This window comes from Oncorhynchus masou, chromosome 19 (assembly GCF_036934945.1).
Source record: "Oncorhynchus masou masou isolate Uvic2021 chromosome 19, UVic_Omas_1.1, whole genome shotgun sequence".
Taxonomy (NCBI): domain Eukaryota; kingdom Metazoa; phylum Chordata; class Actinopteri; order Salmoniformes; family Salmonidae; genus Oncorhynchus; species Oncorhynchus masou.
Window position 1 is genome coordinate 10,044,692 of NC_088230.1, and position 23,680 is coordinate 10,068,371.

General features: G+C 40.1%; 1 protein-coding gene across 2 annotated transcripts in view; it reads right to left on the reverse strand.

Moving 5' to 3' along the window:
- LOC135505781 (disks large-associated protein 2-like) overlaps positions 1-23,680 on the reverse strand; it is a 103,537-nt gene that overhangs the window by 47,021 nt on the left and 32,836 nt on the right. For both annotated transcript variants that reach the window (XM_064924916.1, XM_064924915.1), the window contains one exon: positions 9,277-9,503. In XM_064924916.1, coding sequence (XP_064780988.1) covers positions 9,277-9,503 — 227 coding nt within the window. The remainder of the gene's footprint in view (positions 1-9,276; positions 9,504-23,680) is intronic.

Genomic DNA, 23,680 nt, shown 5'->3' on the forward strand with positions numbered 1-23,680 from the left:
TGATACATGAAGGGCACCTCACCAGGTTCTCTCTTGCTCTCTCTCTCTCTGTGTGTGCATGCGTGCAGACCTCCAGAACACAAGCAACTGTCCTGTTCTGGAAGGGTGATTTTCAAAGCCAGCTTAGAATAACAATAAACCAAGACACATCTCAGAGGGAGAGCCGATGCATCCCCTGGGTCACAATCAGGACGGGAAGATATTCTGCTCTGACGCATTCAACGGTACAAGGTAACGAAAATGTTATCGTAACCATCCCTACTGCTTCCATGATCCCCTGCCAAGCCATGCTACATATCTAGCTGTACATTATTTTGCTGGTGTCTATTTCTTTTTCTGTCCAATCATTCTATTATTTGTATTACAATATCACTCTGTACCACTATCCTTCTTCCTATAGCTTACCTAAAGTGTATTTATCTATGGAGTGTTGCCTGTCAAGAGGGGAATGAGTGAAAACAGGCACTGTACAGTTAGGTCCAAAATTATTGGCACCTTTGATAAACATGAGCAAAATAGACTGAATAAAATAAATAATACAAATACTGAGTTATGTTGTACATTTATAATACAGTGGGGCAAAAAAGTATTTAGTCAGCCACCAATTGTGCAAGTTCTCCCACTTAAAAAGATGAGGCTTGTAGTTTATCATAGGTACATTTCAACTATGACAGACAAAATGAAAAAAAAATCCAGAAAATCACATTGTAGGATTTTAATGAATTTATTTGCAAATTATGGTGTAAAATAAGTATTTGGTCACCTACAAACAAGCAAGATTTCTGGCTCTCACAGACCTGTAACTTCTTAAGAGGCTCCTCTGTCCTCCACTCATTACATGTATTAACTTCTTCGATAAAGGGGGGGCTATTTTAATTTTTGGATAAAAAAACGTTCCCGTTTTAAACAAGATATTTTGTCACGAAAAGATGCTCGACTATGCATATAATTGACAGCTTTGGAAAGAAAACACTGACGTTTCCAAAACTGCAAAGATATTATCTGTGAGTGCCACAGAACTGATGCTACAGGCGAAACCAAGATGAAATTTCAAACAGGAAATGGCCCAGATTTTGAGGGCGCTGTGTTCCAATGTCTCCTTATATGGCTGTGCATGCGCCAGGAATGAGCCTACACTTTCTGTCGTTTCCCCAAGGTGTCTGCAGCATTGTGACGTATTTGTAGGAATATCATTGGAAGATTGACCATAAGAGACTACATTTACCAGGTGCCCGCTTGGTGTCCTCCGTCGAAATTATTGCGTGATCTCCAGCTGCGTGCATTTTACCATTTGCTTCAGAGGAGAAAGTCAACTGCCAAGAATGATTTATCATCGAATAGATATGTGAAAAACACCTTGAGGATTGATTCTAAACAATGTTTGCCATGTTTCTGTCGATATTATGTAGTTAATTTGGAAAAAAGTTTGGCGTTGTAATGACTGAATTTTCGGGTTTTTTCTTAGCCAAATGTGATGAACAAAACGGAGCGATTTCTCCTACACAAATAATATTTTTGGAAAAACTGAACATTTGCTATCTAACTGAGAGTCTCCTCATTGAAAACATCCAAAGTTCTTCCAAGGTAAATTACTTAATTTGAATGCTTTTCATGTTTTTGTGAAACTTTTGCCTGCTGAATGCTAGGCTTAATGCTATGCTAGCTATCAATACTCTTACACAAATGCTTGTGTAAATATGGTTGAAAAGCATATTTTGAAAATCTGAGATGAGTGTTGTTAACAAAAGGCTAAGCTTGTGAGTGAATATATTTTTTTCATTTCATTTGCGATTTTCATGAATGGTTAACGTTGCGTTATGCCTATGAGCTTGAGGCTATGATTACGCTCCCGGATACGGGATTGCTCGACGCTAGAGGTTAATGGCACCTGTTTGAACTTGTTATCAGTTTAAAAGACACCTGTCCACAACCTCAAACAGTCACACTCCAAACTCCACTATGGCAAAGACTAAAGAGCTGTCAAAGGACACCAGAAACAAAATTGTAGACCTGCACCAGGCTGGGAAGACTGAATCTGCAATAGGTAGGCAGCTTGGTTTGAAGAAATCAACTGTGGGAGCAATTATTAGGAAATGGAAGACATACAAGACCACTGATAATCTCCCTCGATCTGGGGCTCCACGCAAGATCTCACCCCGTGGGGTCAAAATGATCACAAGAATGGTGAGCAAAAATCCACACAGGGGGACCTAGTGAATGACCTGCAGAGAGCTGGGACCAAAGTAACAAAGCCTACCATCAGTAACACACTATGCCGCCAGGTACTCAAATCCTGCAGTGCCAGACGTGTCCCCCTGCTTAAGCCAGTACATGTCCAGGCCAGTCTGAAGTTTGCTAGAGAGCATTTGGATGATCCAGAAGAAGATTGAGAGAATGTCATATGGTCAGATCAAACCAAAATAGAACTTTTTGGTAAAAACTCAACTCAACGTGTTTGGAGGACAAAGAATGCTGAGTTGCATCCAAAGAACACCATACCTACTGTGAAGCATGGGGGTGGAAACATCATGCTTTGGGGCTGTTTTTCTGCAAAGGGACCAGGACGACTGATCCGTGTAAAGGAAAGAATGAATGGGGCCATGTATTGTGAGATTTTGAGTGAAAACCTCCTTCCATCAGCAAGGGCATTGAAGATGAAATGTGGCTGGGTCTTTCTGCATGACAATGATCCCAAACACACCGCCCGTGCAACAAAGGAGTGGCTTCGTAAGAAGCATTTCAAGATCCTGGAGTGGCCTAGCCAGTCCCCAAATCTCAACCCCATAGAAAATCTTTGGAGGGAGTTGAAAGTCCGTGTTGCCCAGCAACAGCACCATAACATCACTGCTCTAGAGGAGATCTGCATGGAGGAATGGGCCAAAATACCAGCAACAGTGTGTGAAAACCTTGTGAAGACTTACAGAAAACATTTGACCTCTGTCATTGCCAACAAAGGGTATATAACAAAGTATTGAGAAACTTTTGTTATCGACCAAATGCTTATTTTCCACCAAAATGTGCAAATAAATTCATAAATCCTACATTGTGATTTTCTTTTCTCATTTTGTCTGTCATAGTTGATGTGTGCGTACGATGAAAATGACAGGCCTGTCATCTTTTTAAGTGGGAGAACTTGCACAATTGGTGGCTGACTAAATACTTTTTTGCCCCACTGTATTTTTTGCTAATATAATTGCTCAGATGCAGATTTTGTTTAACAAATAATACTTTTCCCAAAAAAACGATGAGGTCTAAATGATTGCCACCCCTGTTTTAATACCTTTCAATAGCTCACCTTGCAAGGATAACAACACTGAACCTTTTTCTAAAATGTTTCATGAGATTGGGAGGTATCTTGGACCATTCCTCCATACAGAATCTTTCCAGATCCTTGATATCCTTCGTCTGCACTTATGGACTGCCCTCTTCAATTCAAACCAAACAACAGGTTTTCAATGGGGTTCACGTCCGGAGACTGAGATGGCCATTGCAAAATGTGGATTTTGTGGTCAATTAACCATTTCTTTGTGCTTAGGGATACGGTCTTGCTGGAAACTTTCGGCCAAGTTTCAGCCTCCTGGGAGTGGCAATCAGGATTTTGACTAAAATGTCCTGGTATTTGTGTAAAGTTCATGATGCCGGTGACCTTAACCAGGACCAGTGGAATCAAAATAGCCCCATAATATTAAAATCCACCCCCATATTTTACAGTAGGGGTTCTGTTCTGCATTTCTATCTATCTTTGTAAGCAAAACCCACCATCGGTGTGCATGCCTCTATTTTCATGTCATCGGACCACAACACCGGTTCTAATCCAAGTGCCAATGCTGTTTAGCAAACTCCAGGTGTTTACATTTGTTGGATGAAATGAAAATGGAGCTCTTTGGTAACACACACCAGTGGTGGGTTTTGCATCAAAAGAAAGATTAGCATTTTTTTTTGCATACAATGTATTTTTTTTATTTTTTTTATACAGTCTTTTTGCTCATCTTTATCAAGGGTGCCAATAACTATGAATCTGACTATATGTGCTGAGTGAGACATATCAATCTCTCCTTTATGAAGATATTCAAATAAATAAATGAGATTTTGTCAGACAATTTATTTTCATGTTTAAAACCTTGTCCTTTGACCATGACATTGGAGAGAAGTGACAGGGTTGCCATAGCCTTGTCAACAGTGCTGTGATAACATGATGCACATTTCCTCTGTAAGGTGACGGGCAAATATTGAAATAGCAGTTGAAAAACGTCAGATATACCTGCATTGGTCTGTGACACTCACCAGCTAGAATACTTATTTTATATCAAAGCTGATGAACAGAACTGGGTTCCAATTACTAAACAAAGGCAGTGAAGTGGCTGCAAACCAATTGGCCAAACAAATGTAGCAAAGCTCTTAGTCATGCATTTACACAGGTTGTTGATGCACTGGGGTAGAATAGGAACATGTCACAGCCAATCGTAACCAAGGAGTTATTCTTACTCTGTTGCCCAGCAACATCGAATGACATGTCTAAATCATGCATGCTCCCCCCAGAATGTCCCACTGCAGACAAGAGGTCACAGAGACATGAAATGGATATAACAACCAGGTAAAATAATGTCATTGCTTTAGCAAGCTAGAGGTGTATACAGTATAACTACTGTAGGAGAGTTACTGTAAAACAAACAGGCAAGAGGGACACAAAAATGACAAAAACATTGTTGGCAGTGTCTGACTTTGATGAAATTCAACGATGAAAGCCGGGGGTTAGGGTTGAAAACAGCTTGCAAAAAGCCTAGAGCTAGGGTTAATTTTTTTTAAATGGCGTGTCAAAAAGGCGGAAGCCGTGTTCAGGGTTTTGAAAGGGGGTCACGATCCAGCCAAGATAAAGGTCAGAGCTTTTGCATTATTTACGGTAATCCATGAGCCACTATCGGAGCGAAAATATCATTTTAAATCCTGCCATCCAATTTAATGTCCAAACCAAGATTATGAGCACATGTCACGCCCTGGCCATAGTTTACGTTGTATGTTTCTATGTTTTGATTGGTCAGGGTGTGATCTGAGTGGGCATTCTATGTTGGATGTCTTGTTTGTCTATTTCTGTGTTTGGCCTGATATGGTTCTCAATCAGGGGCAGGTGTTAGTCATGGTCTCTGATTGGGAACCATATTTAGGTAGCCTGGGTTTCACTGTGTGTTTGTGGGTGATTGTTCCTGTCTCTGTGTTTTGCACCAGATAGGGCTGTTTTCGGATGTTTGTTATTTTGTTAGTTTATTGTGTATAGTTTCCGTATTAAATAAAATGAATCACAACTACGCGGCATTTTGGTCCGCTCCTCCTTCCCACAACGAAAACCGTGACAGCACAGTTATTTAAAGTATTCAGTAATTATTCAGTAATGCAGCCAAATGTTTACACAAAGCCATGTCAGTAATGCTGTGTAATATATATTTCACACCCGACTGTCATTCCTGTAACAATTCATAAACAATTGTTGCCTTGTCTGTAACAATCCCAAAATATATGACAGTATATTCTAGAGGTCGCCCGATTAGGATTTTTCAACGCCGATACCGATACCAATTATTGGAGGACCAAAAAAAGCCAATACCGATTAATCGGACGATAAAAAAATAAAAAAATAATGTATTTGTAATAATGGCAATTACATCAATACTGAATGAACACTTATTTTAACTTAATATAATACATCAATAAAATCTATTTAGCCTCAAATAAATAAGGAAACATGTTCAATTTGGTTTAAATCATGCAAAAACGAAGTGTTGGAGAAGAAAATAAAAGTGCAATATGTGCCATGTAAGAAAGCTAACGTTTAAGTTCCTTGCTCAGAACATTAGAACATATCAAAGCTGGTGGTTCCTTTTAACATGGGTCTTCAATATTACCAGGTAAGAAGTTTTAGGTTGTAGTTAAAGGAATTATTGGACTATTTCTCTCTATACCATTTGCATTTCATTAACCTTTGCCTATTGGAAGTTCTTATAGGCACTTTAGTATTGCCAGTGTAACAGTATAGCTTTTGTCCCTCTCCTCACCAGGAACCTGGAACACAACGACAACAGCCACTCTCGAAGCAGCGTTACCCATGCAGAGCAAGGGAAACAACTACTTCAAGTCTCAGAGCGAGTGACGTTTGAAACGCTATTAGCACGCACCCCGCTAATGTGACAGGTTGAAGGAAACATTCATAGCCTGTTATACATTAAAAAGTATTAGTAAGTTCATAGTATGTGAGGATCTTAAAACATCTAAGGTTAAAAAGATGCATTCAGTATTAGTTGATAGAGATTGATAACATTCATATAATTGTGTTAAAGTTAAAATCCGTCAAGTGTACAAAGGGTACGAATTGCGAAAGTAATGTGTAAACGTTATACTGATTACTTTATTTTGTGGTGCCTAAAAGTGTTAATCTGTGATCTACGAAATGCTCTTAATCTATGAGCAGGAGATCGATTGCTCTGGTCTCCACCCATATTCCTGGGGAAATCGCAGTCTTTTTCTCATTGAACTAAAAGATGAATTGAGAATACAACACTGTATCACTCGTGATTATTTCTCCCCTGTTTTCAGGTACTTTATTGATGGTAAAAAAATTGTAATTTAAATGTTATAACTCGCTAACATGTCAAGAGTGTTTAAGTGTGTTTTAGTAACATCTTGAGGAAGTTAGAGTTAAGTTTGCAGAGAGTAATATTAGCCCTGCTCGGTTGAAGTGAAGAATAGCATCGTACTGAGAGTAGCTGCCATTTTATGTCGACTGTGAATGAACATGTGCTTTGTTAATAAGATATTTTGCTGTGTTATTTGTATAATGGGTTTTCTGTTGTTTTGTAATGTGTTACTTTTGTGAAATGATTGAACTAAAAGTTGAATTGAGAATACAACACTGTATCACTCTCGTGATTATTTCTCCCCTGTTTTCAGGGGCGTAACACTAACTAGCTAGCCATTTCACATTGGTTACACCAGCCTCATCTCGGGAGTTGATAGGCTTGAAGTCATAAACAGAGCAATGCTTGGCGCACAATGAAGAGATGCTGGCAAAAAACACGAAAGTGCTGTTTGAATGAATGCTTACGAGCCTGCTGCTGCCTACCACTGCTCAGTCAGACTGCTCTATCAAATCATAGACTTAGTTATAACATAATAATAACACAGAAATACGAGCCTTAGGTCATTAACATGGTCGAATCCGGAAACTATCATCTTGAAAACAAGATGTTTATTCTGTCAGTGAAATACGGAACCGTTCCAAATTTTATCTAAGGGGTGGCATCCATTAGTCTAAATATTCCTGTTACATTGAAGGTTGTGTAATGTTATGTCTTAATTATGTAAAATTCTGGCAAATTAGGTGGCCCAAACTGTTGCATATACACTGACTCTGTGTTCAATGAACGCAAGAGAAGTGAAACAATTTCACCTGGTTAATATTGCCTGCTAACCTGGATTTCTTTTAGCTAAATATGCAGGTTTAAAAATATATACTTCTGTGTATTGATTTTAGGAAAGGCATTGACGTTCAAGGTTAGGTACACATTGGAGCAACGATACGCACCGCATCCATTATATGCAACGCAGGACACGCTAGATAAACTAGTAATATCATCAACCATGTGTAGTTAACTAGTGATTATGATTGATTGTTTTTTCTAAGATAAGTTTAATGCTAGCTAGTAACTTACCTTGGCTTACTGCATCCGCGTAACAGGCAGTCTACTCGTGGAGTGCAATGAGAGGCAGGTGGTTAGAGCGTTGGACTAGTTAACTGTAAGGTTGCAAGATTGAATCCCCCGAGCTGACAAGGTAAACATCTGTCGTTCTGCCCCTAAACGAGGCAGTTAACCCACTGTTCCTAGGCCGTCATTGAAAATAAGAATGTGTTCTAAACTGCCTTTCCTAGTTAAATAAAGATTAAATGAAGGTGTATTTTTTTTTTACCTCTTGATGCTATGGGGGCGCTATTTCGTTTTTGGATGAAAAACGTTCCCGTTTTAAACAAGATATTTTGTCACAAAAAGATGCTCGACTATGCATATAATTGATAGCTTTCGAAAGAAAACACTCTGAAATGTCCAGAACTACAAAGATATTTTCTGTGCGTGCCCTAGAACGTGAGCTTCAGGCAAAACCAAGATGAGACGGCATCCAGGAAATGAGCAGGATTTTTGAGGCTCTGTTTTCCATTGTCTCCTTATATGGCTGTGAATGCGAGAGGAGTAAGTCTGCCCTTTCTGTCGTTTCCCCAAGGTGTCTGCAGCATTGTGACGTATTTGTAGGCATATCATTGGAAGATTGACCATAAGAGACCACATTTACCAGGTGTCCGCCCGGTGTCCTGCGCCGAAATTGGTGCGCAAAAGTCAGCTGCAAGTATTTTTCCATGGAATTTAGAGAAGAATGCAAGCTTCCACGAACGATATATCAATGAAGAGATATGTGAAAAAACACCTTGAGGATTGATTCCAAACAACGTTTGCCATGTTTCGGTCGATATTATGGAGTTAATTCGGAAAAAGTTTGACGTTGTAGGTGACTGAATTTTCGGGTTCGTTTCGGTAGCCAAATGCGATGTACAAAACGGATCGATTTCTCCTACACACAGACGCTTTCAGGAAAAACTGCGCATTTGGTATGTAACTTTGAGTCTCCTCATTGAAAACATCCGAAGCTCTTCAAAGGTAAATGCTTTTATTTATTTGGTTATCTGGTTTTTGTGAAAATGTTGCGTGCTAAATGCTACTCAAAATGCTAAGCTAGCTTAGCATACTCTTACACAAATTAGTCAATTTCTATGGTTCAAAAGCATATTTTGAAAATCTGAGATGACAGTGTTGTTAAGAAAAGGCTAAGCTTGAGAGCAGGCGCATTATTTTCATTTTATTTGCGATTTTCAGAAATCGTTAACGTTGCGTTATGCTAATGAGCCTGAAGCTTTAGTCACGATCCCGGATCCGGGATGGGGAGTTTCAACAGGTTAACTGCCAAATCGGTGTCCAAAAATAATCAGCCATTCCGATTAATCGGTCAACCTCTAGGATATTCATCTCTCACACTCCACATTTGCACTAGTTTGGTTTAAACATACCCTTGTAATGATAACCAGTACAGTGTCCATTTTAGAACATCCTCAGCCTCAAGCAGAAGTGATGTATGTGGCTGAGGGTGTCCTGAAACAGACACAGTAACCAGGATGTAGTGACAATTCATTATTGAAAACCACACGTACAGTAGCTCCAGTCGAGACATTAATGGGCCTACCTTTGGGGTTCTATGTGGGGTCTCTGCATAGCTGATTTGAGGACGAGGGCGTCGGGTCGGATGGCCTTCTGGGGCGAGGTCTTGGGGCTGCCATCAGATTCGCCACCAGAGTCGTTGTCTTCTTCTCCCATGGCTTTGACGTAGCTGCTGCTGCGCATCCGCCGACACGGGATCTCCTCGTCCTGGTCCCCATCCTCTGGGTATCCACTCCACTCATCCTGAGGCACCTGTGGCAGAGAGTAGGGTTGAATATTCTTACATGGCTTAAATAATTCAACAAAAACAGTTCTATAGGAATGAGGTTTGGGAATTAGGCCTAATACATTATCACAGCATATTGGCTATACACTTGGCCTGCCAATATTGTACTACCCAGACCATATTATATTGAGCTTTGATAACAAAATAGATCAGGTGGTGAGAGCTTAAATTGAAATAATTATCTTTTTTTATTTTATTGGACTGAGCTATTGGACTGAGCTCGGAACTCAAAAAATCTCCAACTTCAGCGTATTCAAAACAACTGGGAACTCGGAATTCCTTCTAGAGCTCCGAACAACTGGGAACTCGGAATTCCTTCTAGAGCTCCGACTTTTCGAACTGAAGATCACTGATGTCATGATTTGACCTCGTATTTTTCAAGTTGTTTTGAACGCAGTATTAGTCTCAGTGAAGGGAAAGAGCAGCATAGGGTCTGCCTCGGTGTCCCTGCTCCCTCCCTCCTTTCCTTTGGTGAGACTGACCAGAGAGAGGGGACACTGTCTTCTAACTGATGGCGAAACTCGAGTCGTACCGCATCTGCCTCATACACAAATTCATGTTGTTCCTATGAACACAACAAGTGAAATAATCCTAGATATTAAAATAGACACGACAGGCTGCTAATAATAGCCTAATAAAAACGCAGGGCTATTGATACACGAGGCTACTCATTCATTGCAGCTGCAGCGCAAGTGAAAGTAGCCTAATGAGTAGCTCGTTTTATGTTTTGTAATAGTGTTAAAAACAGTGCTGAATAAACATTAACTCACTCGTAAAAATAGCAGCTCTTTGCTGTGTTCTTTGACGGTCTCTGTGGTCATGGTATTAAAAGTGGTGATGTCCTACGTAGGGTCGTATCAAACATACTCGATTTTAGCCACAGATCTACTGGTCCGCCGGGTAGGACAAATTAAATAGTTCAAAACAGGAACACTTTGGCAACCCGGTGTGCAGAACTTCTGAATCAAGCAAACCTACCGCCAGCAGTCCAACACGAATAATAATAGAAAAGGAGAGCAAGCCTTTATCGTTGGCTTTTCTGCAGAAATGTTTGGTGATCGACTATGAATGCCTTGAAGATTGCGATCGAGCGGTTGGCAACCACCGCAGTCCTCCATTGTATTATATGACCTTATTACACACCTCATTCAAACCATCAAACTGGGAGAGAACATGCAAAGATGGTGCAGGACATGCGGCCTACAAAGTTACAATTAAAGTCTAGCAAATTGATTGAATTGGGAATTATAACAGGGCCTATTTTACATTTGTATAATTAGTAGGCAGACCTATAAATCGCCTACCTTTCACAATATGTCCCCATGTAATTTGTAACGTGAGCATTAGTCTACTTCGTCTTTCTGTCTCTAATGTTGCTTCATTCCCCTCCTCATTTTCAACAGTGAAGTTTCGTTGTCCTCATCTTCTTCATAGTAATGGCATGCTTGAATCATTTAGGACTAGAATAAGACGCAGGCGGCTTTCACTTCTCTTCACGAAGATTGAATGGGTATGGGTGACGGGTATAAAATAAATAACTGATTAGCCTACCGCCATCACGCATTCTCTCTCCTCCCCGTCAGTTCTATTGGCTGCTGTATATAACATTCAGCAAATAAGAGCTTGTATCCATCTTCCAATAGTCTATTGGTAAGCTATACGAAATGCAAACAAACAAAATCCAGTAAACTATTCTAGTCTAGCTTTTCGTGGGACTCGAAGAGCGAAGGAGCGTTTTTTAATGGCCAGCGGTGCACAGGTGCGTAATGCACAAGAGACAGAGGCTATACACTTTTGCATAACCCATCATTCATTAGATATATGGCTTACACTGCATTGAATTTATTACCTGAAAAGGATGATCTATGTTGGATGCAATTTGAAGGGAATTGACGCAGAGAGAGAGAAAGACGGTGAGAGCGTGCTCGCGTATGTACTGATTTAAAGCAACGATATTCAAGTGATAGGCTGCAAAAACATGTATATCTAATGTACAATTAATAAATAAGGGGACCACCGAAAGCCAGAAGTAGATGTATAAATTAGACGCGCATTATTACTGTAACATAGGCCGTGCGGCAGCAAATGTAGGCCTACCTGTCACAAGAACCGTGATGAGATCATACATGCATTGTGAACTACCCTCCTGATATGCAGTGTCTGGCCCCACCCTGAGCGTTGATGATTGATTATGCAGATAGCAGAGAGTCTATAGAGATGCCAGATTTAGACATCTTGGAAATACTGAACAAAAAAAAAACTCATGTTTCATGAGCTGAAATAAAAGATCCCAGAAATTGTCCATTTGCACAAAAATCTTATTTCTATCATATTTTGTGCACCAATTTGTTTACATCCCTGTTAGTGAACATTTATCCTTTGCCAAGACAATCCATCCACCTGACAGGTGTGGCATATCAAAAAGCTTATTATACAGCATGATCATTACGCAGCTGCACCTTGTGCTGGGAACAATCAGGTCACTCTAAAGGTTACTCTAAAATGTGCAGTTTTGTCACACAACACAATACCACAGATGTCTCAAGTTTTGAGGGAGCGTGCAATTGGAATGCTGACTGCAGGAATGTCCCCCAGAGCTTTATTTCCCTAAAATGCATGTTTATTTCTCTACCATAAGCCAACTCCAATGTCGTTTTAAAGAATTTGGCAGTACGTTCAACCGGCCTCACCACGTGTAACCACGCCAGCCCAGGATCTCCACATCCGGCTTCTTCACCTGCGGGATGGTCTGAGGCCAGCGTCCCAGATAACTGATGAAACTGAGGAGTATTTCTGTCTGTAATAAATCTGTTTTGTGGGGAAAAGCTAATTCTGGTTGGCTGGCACCGCAGTGGGTAGGCCTGGTTCCCAAGCCTATTGCTGCGCCCCTGCCAAGTCATGTGAAATCCATAGATTAGGGCCAAATGTATTTATTTCAATTGACTGATTTCCTTAAATGAACTGTAACTCAGTAATATCATTGACATTTTTGCACGTTACGTTTACATTTTTGTTCCATTTCACCTCATAATTGACAGTTTTCTCATAATTATCTATCCCAGGAAAAGGGAATGGGTTTGGGCGGAAAATCTTGGTGTATCTCAGTAACCCATTTTCTGGTATTCAACCCTAGCAGAGAGCCCACCTCTGTCAGTCACATATATCCAACTTGTCTGCACAGGTGAACATGTAGGATGTACTGTATTGTATGTCTTTGTATCACACACACACACACACACACACACACACACACACACACACACACACACACACACACACACACACACACACACACACACACACACACACACACACCTCAGCCTTGTATGACTGCTCTCTTAGCAGTTCCTTTATTTGCAGGGACATTGGGGGCCAATTAGCCAAAGGATTGGGAGAGCTGACTCAGGCCAGAAAGAGTTTTCCCCAAACACACACAGGGACTCACTGAAGCAGAATGATCCCCATTCCCAGCCTCTGTTCTCCCCTCAGATTCCCCCCTCGCTCCCCAAAGGTCTAGCTACTCTAAATCTCCAGTCTCATTCCTCTCTCCTACTCCAAAGCCCTTTTTGTAATATTCATCTTTCTCTAACATTAAACATCTTGTATTTTAGCCAAAGATCTTTGAACCAGAACAATGGACAGTACGTGTGTATAGGCAGCTGAATAACAGCATAAAATATTTTACAGAAACAACTCAAAAGAAATGATCCTGGTGGCAAGATAATATTCTCTGTATGATAAGCGACAATTATCTCCAAAAACATTATATGATACAAATGTCCAAAGCACTTAAGTACTAAAATACACAAGAAATGTAGCAAAATATGCTTTTTGTAAAAATGTTGTACCGCAGGCTACACCAATTCCCTTTCCACTTGGACTCCCATCTTGTACAGAAGGGTTATGAATACAACCCCCCATTGAGGCCCACTTGTGTATAGCATGGCTCTGAAGTCAGCACAGAGTGGAGTCAAACTTCCTAGGGAATGGAACTGTGGATTGCAGAATTCCAGCCCATTCCAGATTCCAAACAGGGAATGACACCACAAGCGCCTGTCGGAGAGACGGGTCCCGGTGAGATGGGCTCAGTGTGATGAAAGGAGGGGTGTGAAAGGAGTGAGAAATAAAGGCATTGCAATCTGTCACCAAATGGCTTGTTTCATCTACAGGGAGGCTCTGTGGACTAGCTCCACTGTGCCCTGTTAAAATGTTGGGGGACAGACAGACAATCAATTCTTACATTCTTGTGACACAAGACCAATATGATTTCTCATACAATGCCGGTTTAAGCACAGTGTGGGTTTGATTGAACCCTACCTACAGTGGCTGCCATTCATTCACCTGAGGCTGTGCTCATTACTTTTACGTTGACACAGTGTAGTTAATAACAAATTATTAATTCAAGCAGCAGACAAGTTAAGTGGCAAATAATCTTGGTACTATTATTAAGTTTCAATGTCAGTAATTGTTCTGGACAATGTGATTTAAAGTACCCTCTTTTTTTACATACAGTATTTACATATACATTTTTTACATACATACATACAAAAGCATATAACTTTAGGTACCGCAGTGTACAACAACAAAAAATGAAACTCTACTGATTATAGGAACTATTGCTATGCAGTATCTAAGATAATGAGGACTTGTCCAGCGATTGTCTTTCCCATGGGCCACAACAGCAGTTAACAAGCCTAGACAAGCGGTGCATCTCAGTAAATTAATGTCCCATTGTAGTAAATTTTAAACTTATACTGTAAATTCACACGTCTCAGGGTCTGCCCTAGGGAGAAGAGTGTTACACAGCATAGTGAGTCAGGGGAGAAATAAAGTAATGGATTCCTCCTGAATCCTACAGCATGTCCTTTTACTCCTCCAGATTCATTTGAAGGGGAATGTACTGTAGGCAAGTGTGTAGGTTGCAGCCATAGCAACTGGAGATGAACAAGCGACATTAACACATCATGCATATGCAACAGCGTAGCCTCGACTATAAAGGAAAAAAAGGGGCCTGCTTCGACGAACAGCAGCACAATTAATAGCGATTAAGGGATTAAGGTTAATTACATAGTGGTGTATGGTGTAAATGAACGCTTTGCCGTAAACATACACCAAAACAAAGTGGCTTGTGTTTTACTGTACGAGTGGCTCTAATTGGTGAAGTCAAAGAAGGCCCAGTAACAGTCAAAATTATTTTTTCCCTGTGTTTTATATCACGTTGTACAACATCTGATGAAACTATCACTGTAAAAATGGGTCAGTTAAACGTATGTATTCCTTTACGGGTAGTGTGATGCGTAAGACACATTTTACTGGAAGTCATTAGTGGCTGTTAAAATGCATGATCCTTTCTTTCTCTTTCATTCTGTCGGAATATAACAGGATATAATGACTACATGGAATGTGTTTCTCTGCTGATAGGAATGTAACAGGATATAATAAGGACTACGTGGAATGTGTCTCTCTGCTGATAGGAATGTAACAGGATATAATAAGGACTACGTGGAATGTGTCTCTCTGCCGACAGGATAATAACAGGATATAATAAGGACTACGTGGAATGTGTCTCTCTGCCGACAGGATTATAACAGGATATAATAAGGACTACGTGGAATGTGTCTCTCTGCAACAGGATATAATAAGGACTACATGGAATGTGTCTCTGCCGACAGGATTATAACAGGATATAATAAGGACTACATGGAATGTGTCTCTCTGCCGACAGGATTATAACAGGATATAATAAGGACTACGTGGAATGTGTCTCTCTGCCGACAGGATAATAACAGGATATAATAAGGACTACGTGGAATGTGTCTCTGCCGACAGGATAATAACAGGATATAATAAGGACTACGTGGAATGTGTCTCTCTGCCGACAGGATTATAACAGGATATAATAAGGACTACGTGGAATGTGTCTCTGCCGACAGGATAATAACAGGATATAATAAGGACTACGTGGAATGTGTCTCTCTGCCGACAGGATTATAACAGGATATAATAAGGACTACGTGGAATGTGTCTCTCTGCCGACAGGATAATAACAGGATATAATAAGGACTACGTGGAATGTGTCTCTCTGCCGACAGGATAATAACAGGATATAATAAGGACTACGTGGAATGTGTCTCTCTGCCGACAGGATTATAACAGAATATAATAAGGACTACGTGGAATGTGTCTCTCTGCCGACAGGATAATAACAGGATATAATAAGGACTACGTGGAATGTGTCTCTTTGCCGACAGGATTATAACAGAATATTATAAGGACTACGTGGAATGTGTCGTGCATGTAATGGACATAAAGAACTGGTCTTGCGAAATTTATAGAAGGTATTTTTCTCTTAATTTTTTCGAACAATTGGATCCATTGAACTGAGCAGGCTGGGCTAACATGCTTATAGCCTTTGCTAGTACCTTAATATCAGCAGAAATCTATAATACTGTGCTGTCATTTTTTTCTATTAATATTATCTATTATTATTATTATTATAGAATTTTTCTGGCTGTTTTCCATGTTAATTGGTTAGTTCTCTTTTAAAAAACACCCTTATACAATAGACCTATGGGGATTTGAATGTGTGAGTGAAGGGTGGCAGTATTGAATTATGTTGTCATGGGACTGCCCATATTTCTGTTTAGCCTACGCCAATTGGTGGACAAAGGTTTGCCTTAGGATATGCAACAGTGTGTCATGGGTCAGGGAGATAGTCTGATGGTCTTAGTGACAGCATACCTCCCAGATATAGGGGGAGGTTTTAGTGGGTGGAATATTAGGGCAAAATAGTTAATTGACTTCTGTCCGCATAACGTAGGCACAGTCAATCCCCTTATTGTATTTGACACTTTCAAATGTACTTTTAAAGGCCATTCAAATTAATACTCAGCATTTAAACAAAATCAGTTCGTCAAAAGAGATTAGACTAAAAGGAAATATAGGAAATGACAGCACAGTTGGCAATAAAAAAACTGTACTATGGAGGCCAATTATTATTATTATACTATTATTGCCACCTGTGCTGTTATGTCCTCTATTTCCTTTATTAGTCTTCTCTCTTTTGACCTAAACTGTTTTTGTTTTAATGAGGGGTATTGTATTGAATAAGTTAGAGGAAAAAATAAAAAAGACTTGGAGGAACTTATTCAAGAACGAGTAAGTATTTTATTACAAAAAAAGAGTAGTGGAATAGTGAATTGAAAATTGTGAAAAATCGTCAACATAGAAATGCTGCAGAAATAATTTACAGAAACGTATTACAAATGGAGTCATCCATGATTTCACCAGATTATATTTTGAAAGAGAAAGCAAAATATTTCAAACATGTGTTTTATTTTCAGTATCCTCCATCTCAACTGAATGGGTGTTAACTGTTTTAGGAATTCTTTCCTAATAATACATGTCAAGTGAACAAATGTACAGACAGACCTGTATAAAGGCCAACTTGCAGAGAAGGAACTTCTTGAGGCAATGAAATCATTTCAGTCTGAAAAACCACCAGGGCTTGATGGCATACCTTTTTTTATGTACTCAAATATCTATTATCAGAATGTTTGAACTACTTTCAGTAAATGTTTCAGTAATGAAATCAAACCTTGTTGAGTAGTCTCCAGATCTCAACCCCATAGAAAATCTTTGGAGGGAGTTGAAAGTCCGTGTTGCCCAGCAACAGCCCCAAAACATCACTGCTCTAGAGGAGATCTGCATGGAGGAATGGGCCAAAATACCAGCAACTGTGTGTGAAAATCTTGTGAAGACTTACAGAAAACGTTTGACCTCTGTCATTGCCAACAAAAGGGTATATAACAAAGTATTGAGATAAACTCTTTATTGACCAAATACTTATTTTCCACCATAATGTGCAAATAAATTCATAAAAAAATCCTACAATGTGATTTTCTGGATTTTTTTTCTCATTTTGTCTGTCATAGTTGAAGTGTACCTATGATGAAAATTACAGGCCTCTCATCTTTTTAAGTGGGATAACTTGCACAATTGGTGGCTTTCACACACTGTTGCTGTTTTTGGCCCATTCCTCCATGCAGATCTCCTCTAGAGCAGTGATGTTTTGGGGCTGTTGCTGGGCAACACGGACTTTCAACACCCTCCAAAAATGTTCTATGGGGTTGAGATCTGGAGACTGGCTTGGGCACTCCAGGACCTTGAAATGCTTCTTACGAAGCCACTCCTTCGTTTGCCCCGGGTGGTTTGTTTGGGATCAATGTCATGCAGAAAGACCCAGACACGTTTCATCTTCAATGCCCTTGCTGATGGAAGGTTTTCAATCAAAATCTCACAATACATGGCCCCATTCATTATTTCCTTTACACGGATCAGTCGTCCTGGTCCCTTTGCAGAAAAACAGCCCCAAAGCATGATGTTTCCACCCCCATGCTTCACAGTAGGTATGGTGTTCTTCGGATGCAACTCAGCATTCTTTGTCCTCCAAACACGACGAGTTGAGTTTTTACCAAAAAGTTATATTTTGGTTTCATCTGACCATATGACATTCTCCCAATCTTCTTCTGGATCATCCAAATTCGTCTGGCACTGCAGGATTTGAGTCCCTGGCGGCGTAGTGTGTTACTGATGGTAGGCTTTGTTACTTTGGTTCCAGCTCTCTGCAGGTCATTCACTAGGTCCCCCCATGTTCTGGGATTTTTGCTCACTGTTCTTGTGATCATTTTGACGCCACGGGGTGAGAACTTGCGTGGAGCCCCAGATCGAGGGAGATTATCAGTGGTCTTGTATGTCTTCCATTTCCTAATAATTGCTCCCACAGTTGATTTATTCAAACCAAGCTGCTTACCTATTGCAGATTCAGTCTTCCCAGCCTGGTGCAGGTCTACAATTTTGTTTCTGGTGTCCTTTGACAGCTCTTTAGTCTTTGCCATAGTGGAGTTTGGAGTGTGACTGTTTGAGGTTGTGGACAGGTGTCTTTTATACTGATAACAAGTTCAAACAGGTGCCATTAATACAGGTAACAAGTGGAAGACAGAGAGGCCTCTTAAAGAAGAAGTTGCATGTCTGTGAGAGCCAGAAATCTTGCTTGTTTGTAGGTGACCAAATACTTATTTTCCACCATAATTTGCAAATCAATTCATAAAAAAATCCTACAATGTGATTTTCTGGAATTTTTTTCTGATTTTGTCTGTCATAGTTGAAGTGTACCTATGATGAAAATTACAGGCCTCATCGTTTTAAGTGGGAGAACTTGCACAATTGGTGGCTGACTAAATGTTTTGCCCCACTGTATATATATATATATATACACATATAAAAAATATTGAATTTGGCCATTCATACTATCGCCCATGGAAACCCACTGAATAACGCATTCATGAATGGCAAAACACAGTTAAAAAATACTTCACATGGAAAACGTTTTTGAAGTATGTGTCCTACATCAGGAAATATTTTTGTTTTTGGGACACATTTTTAACCCCTTTTTTTATTGGCACAAAACTACCTCCATGCTTCCATTCATTTTTACCGTCAGACAAGTCCCGTGACACTTATGGGGGTCGTAGAGCTAAATGGAGAACGCCATCGTACTTCAGGAGATTCTTGTCTTTCAATGGAGTTGTCATAATTAGTAGGCCAAACTGTTCGTACACTACAGACTTTTTTCAGGGTGTGTCCTGGTCTGACAAACAGTGCTGTAGCTCTGCCACTTTCCACCAACATAGGCAGTGGATTTAGTGGATTTAGAACATGCCCATGCAAAAAAAACATTAGTTTAAACTGACGGATTATGTGTGGGGATTTTTTATTATTTTAATTAGATTGACACACAGGTGCGTCAATTAGACCAATAACAAAAAGAGTTCCAAAACCTCTTTGTCAATAACAGCTCATTTTCCCCTCCTCACTCAGACCATTGACCACTAGTCCTAGCAAAAATTCTTAATTGAGAAATTGTTTTTTGCTAAAAAGCTCTTTTTTACCAATGAAATGAAATTCAATTACACTAAGGTACTTATTTTTTTTCCAGAAATTATTTGATGTTATTAATATAAAAACAGCTGCAGTGGGCCTTTAATAAGGCATGTTCTAGTCAATCAACATTAGTAGACAGTACATGACCATAAAACATATATTCAATCACTCTAAGAAAGATGATCATATTCAAGGCAATTTATTTTGATCTCAGATGCTTGAATCATATTTATCTTATATATTCTTATTTCACTGCAGATTCATTGTTATTGAGATTTACATGAAAATAACCATCAATGGCCAATCAAATAAATGCTCCGGTCACCCTGAGCAACCTTAGCAGAGTTGCCAACAACCGGATGCATCTGGATTTCAGGAATAGAGCTATCTTCAACCAAGCTTCCTTTTCCGCTGAGAACCAGATATGGGAACTCCGCTCAAGCGTTTATTTTACACCTGCTACATTAGCTTACACAGTGAGGAATCTGTTTCTTTCCTCTTCCTGGACCTTAGAGATGGCAATCTAAAGCTGCGTGATGTCGCACATGTTGTAGTGTCCAGTATATTGATCAGGTGTATGTACTGTATGTATAACATAACATTCCATTACGCTACTCATGCTGTACTCCGAGTGGATAAGGGGAGCTGTGGTTCTTAGAACAACAGCCCAGGGCACTAGGAGTCTCTCTCTCCCTCTGCCAGTTACTCACTCCAACCAATCATGGGCCCTGCCCAGCTATTTCCTCTCAACAGTCCCAGTCCCTGGGCTGCTATCAGAAAGAGCAAAGCGGATTATTGTTTTTTTCTTTTCCTGGAGGAATGTTTAGATCTCTCCCTTTCTTTCTCTCGTTAGCTTTCACCCCGTAATGACAAAGCAAAAACAGGGTGTTTGAAAAAAAATGAAATATAACATTTACATAAGTATTCAGACCCTTTACTCAGTACTTTGTTGAAGCACCTTTGGCAGCGATTACACTAGATTGTTCTTGGGTGTGATGCTAACCTGTATTTGGGGAGTTTCTCCTATTCTTCTCTGCAGATCATCTGTCAACTTGGATGGGAAGCGTAAATGCACAGCTATTTTCAGGTCTCTCCAAAGATGTTCGATTGGGTTCAAGTCCGGGCTCTGGCTGGACCACTCAATGACATTCAGAGAATTGTCCCATGCCACTCATGCATTATCTTGGCTCTGTGCTTAGGGTTGTTGTCCTGTTGGAAGGTAAAACCTGCAACCCAGTCTGAGGTCCTGAGAGCTCTGGAGCAGGTTTTCATCAAGGTTCTATGTGTACTTTGCTCCGTTCATCTTTCACTCGATCCTGATTAGTCAACTTGTCCCTGCCGCTGAAAGACATCTCCACAGAATGATGCTGCCAGCATGCAGACCAGAGAATATTTTAGGGGCCTTTTGGCAAACTCCAAGTGGGCTGTCATGTGCCTTTTACTGAGGAGTGGCTTCGATCTGGCCACTCTACCATAAAGGCCTGATTGGTGGAGTGCTGCAGAGATGGTTGTCCTTCTGGAAGGTTCTCCCATCTTCACAGAGGAACTCTGGAGCTCTGTCAAAGTGACTATCGGGTTTTTGGTCACCTCCCTGACCAAGGTCCTTCTCCTCCGATTGCTCAGTTTGGCCGGTCCGCCAGCTCTACGACGTCTTGGTGTTTCCAGACTTCTTCCATTTAGGAATGATGGAGGCTACTGTATTCTTGTGGACCTTCAATCCATCAGAAATGTTTTGTTACTGTTCCCCAGATCTGTGCCTCGACACAATCCAGTCTTTGAGCTCTACGGACAATTACTTCAACCTCATAGCTTAGTTCTTGCTCCGTGGGACCTTATATAGACAGGTGTGTGCCTTTCCAAAGCATGTCCAATCTGTTGAATTTACCACAGTTGGACTCCAATCAAGTTGTAGAAACATCTCAAGGATGATTAAATGGAAACAGGATGCACCTGAGCTCAATTTCGGGTCTGAATGCTAATTATTCTTCTTTTTTGCAAACATTTCTAAAAACATGTCTTCTATTTATCATTATGGGGTAGTGTGTAGATTACTGAGGAAAAGCTTTTATAAAATCAATTTTAGAATAAGGCTGTAACGTAACAAAATATGTAAAAAAGGGAAGGGGTTTGAATACTTTTGGAATGCACTGTGTGTCATGGAAAGAGTTTCACATTTTTTGTACACTCCATTTGCATACACAGAAAGAAAATAACAGTTCATATAAGGACATCAGTCAATTAAAATATATTAATTAGGCCCTAATCTGGGAACACAGATATGCATCTGTTGGTCACAGATACATTACCTTAAATAAAAGTAGGGGCATGGACCAGAAAACCAGTCAGTAGCTAGTGTGACCACCATAAGCCTCTCATGTAGCGTGACACATCTACTTTGCATAGAGTTGATCAGGCTGTTGATTGTGGCCTGTGGAATGTTGTCCCATTCCTCTTCAATTGCTGTGCGAAGGTGCTGGATATTTTTGGGAACTGGAACATCCCAAATATGCGTCATCCCAAATATGGGTGACAAGTATGGTGAGGATTCAAGTCAAGGAAGAACTTGGATATTTTCAGTTTCCAGGAACAATCTAAAGATCCATTCAACATGTGGCTGTGCATTATGATGCTGAAACATCAAATCTAATTATATTTGTCACATACACATGTTGAGCAGATGTTACTGCTAGTGTAGCGAAATGCCCAAAAACATCTTGTGTACCAGAAAAAAAACTCACCAAAGTCCAAAACAAGCAAAAACGTCACAAAATGTCATCATAATAACGTCTGGGAAGCATGCGGACGCCTTAACAGGGATGTAAACAAATATGCACAGACAATATGAGATAAATAAGCTTTTTGTGCCTGTGGAACATTTTCAGCTCGTTAAACATGAGATCAACACTTATGGTACATGTTGTGTTTATATTTCATAGTCATTGTTGTTGAGTTTATTTCCTTTTGTTTGGGTTTCTACCCTGTGTTTTGTATAGTGTTTGTTTCGTCTTCAGTCCTCGCGCCTTTACAAGGCATGCCGTAATTTGGGTGTAATAAAAAAAAACTATTACGCATTCTTGCGCCTGTCTCCAAATCCTTTGTACCAGCGTGACAGTTGTGTGTGTGCTTATTATTTTACTAGGTACTGCAGGAATGTCTACCAATGGCATGCCCATCTTTTCGTGAGAAATTTCACTCGTCACTCAACATTATTCATAAGTATTTATAAAGTATGAATAGCCCTCACTTTAGATTAGGGACTGCAAAAATAATTTACTAATGATTCGTCAATTGTTTATAAATGTTTGAGTAATGATTCATTAATGGTGGACACATAATTTATGAATGCCCTACACATGGTTTATCACTGACCTTTAAAATAAATTGTTACCTAACTATGCTACAGAAAGGGACTAGGGATGCTATCTGTCTCAGATACCTGTATCTCTCAATTACAGTGTTGCCTTGTTGATCGGTGAAGAGGGATATAGAATTACAAGTAACTGAACGCATTCATGAGGAAAATCTACATCAATGTAGCTAATTACTTACAAAGTGAATATTTAAATGTATTTTACCTTTATTTAACTAGGCAAGATTTATACCTTGTCAGCCCGGGGATTTGAACTTGCAACCTTCCGGTTACTAGTCCAATGCTCTAACCACTAGGCTACCCTGCCACCCCAAAAGTCTGAATGGCGAATGAACACTTCCAAAAACAATGCAAAGTCAGGTTGGGTCACAATGCACTTGACAGACAGACTGCTGTTGTGGCCGAAGAGGACACCGTTAGGTGTGTCATCCCGCTTAACAGAGCAGAGATGCTAAGCTTCCCAAAACACTCAAATCTCCTCACCAATGCCTGACTTGGCAAGTCAACATGATAATTAGCTGGCTCGCTTATATCTTTGCTTCAAAGCTCTATCAGCAAAACGATCACGCACACTAAATTGCTGTTTGTGCATTTCTCTGTTCCCACATGAGAGCATTGAAAAAAAGCACAGGGATTGTATGGAAACTAAATTAATCAGGCTAAAGACAGCAATAAAGGAAAGGAATAATTTTAAATAATTTTCCTTCTAATGCATCATCTTTGAGCAGCTGGCTAGGGCAGTGGTTAACAAGGCAGGCGTCATTCATGTGAGCCCAGCGCTAGCTCGTTAGCATTCCCCTATCTCTTCTCTGAGCGGGTGTTATTATACCT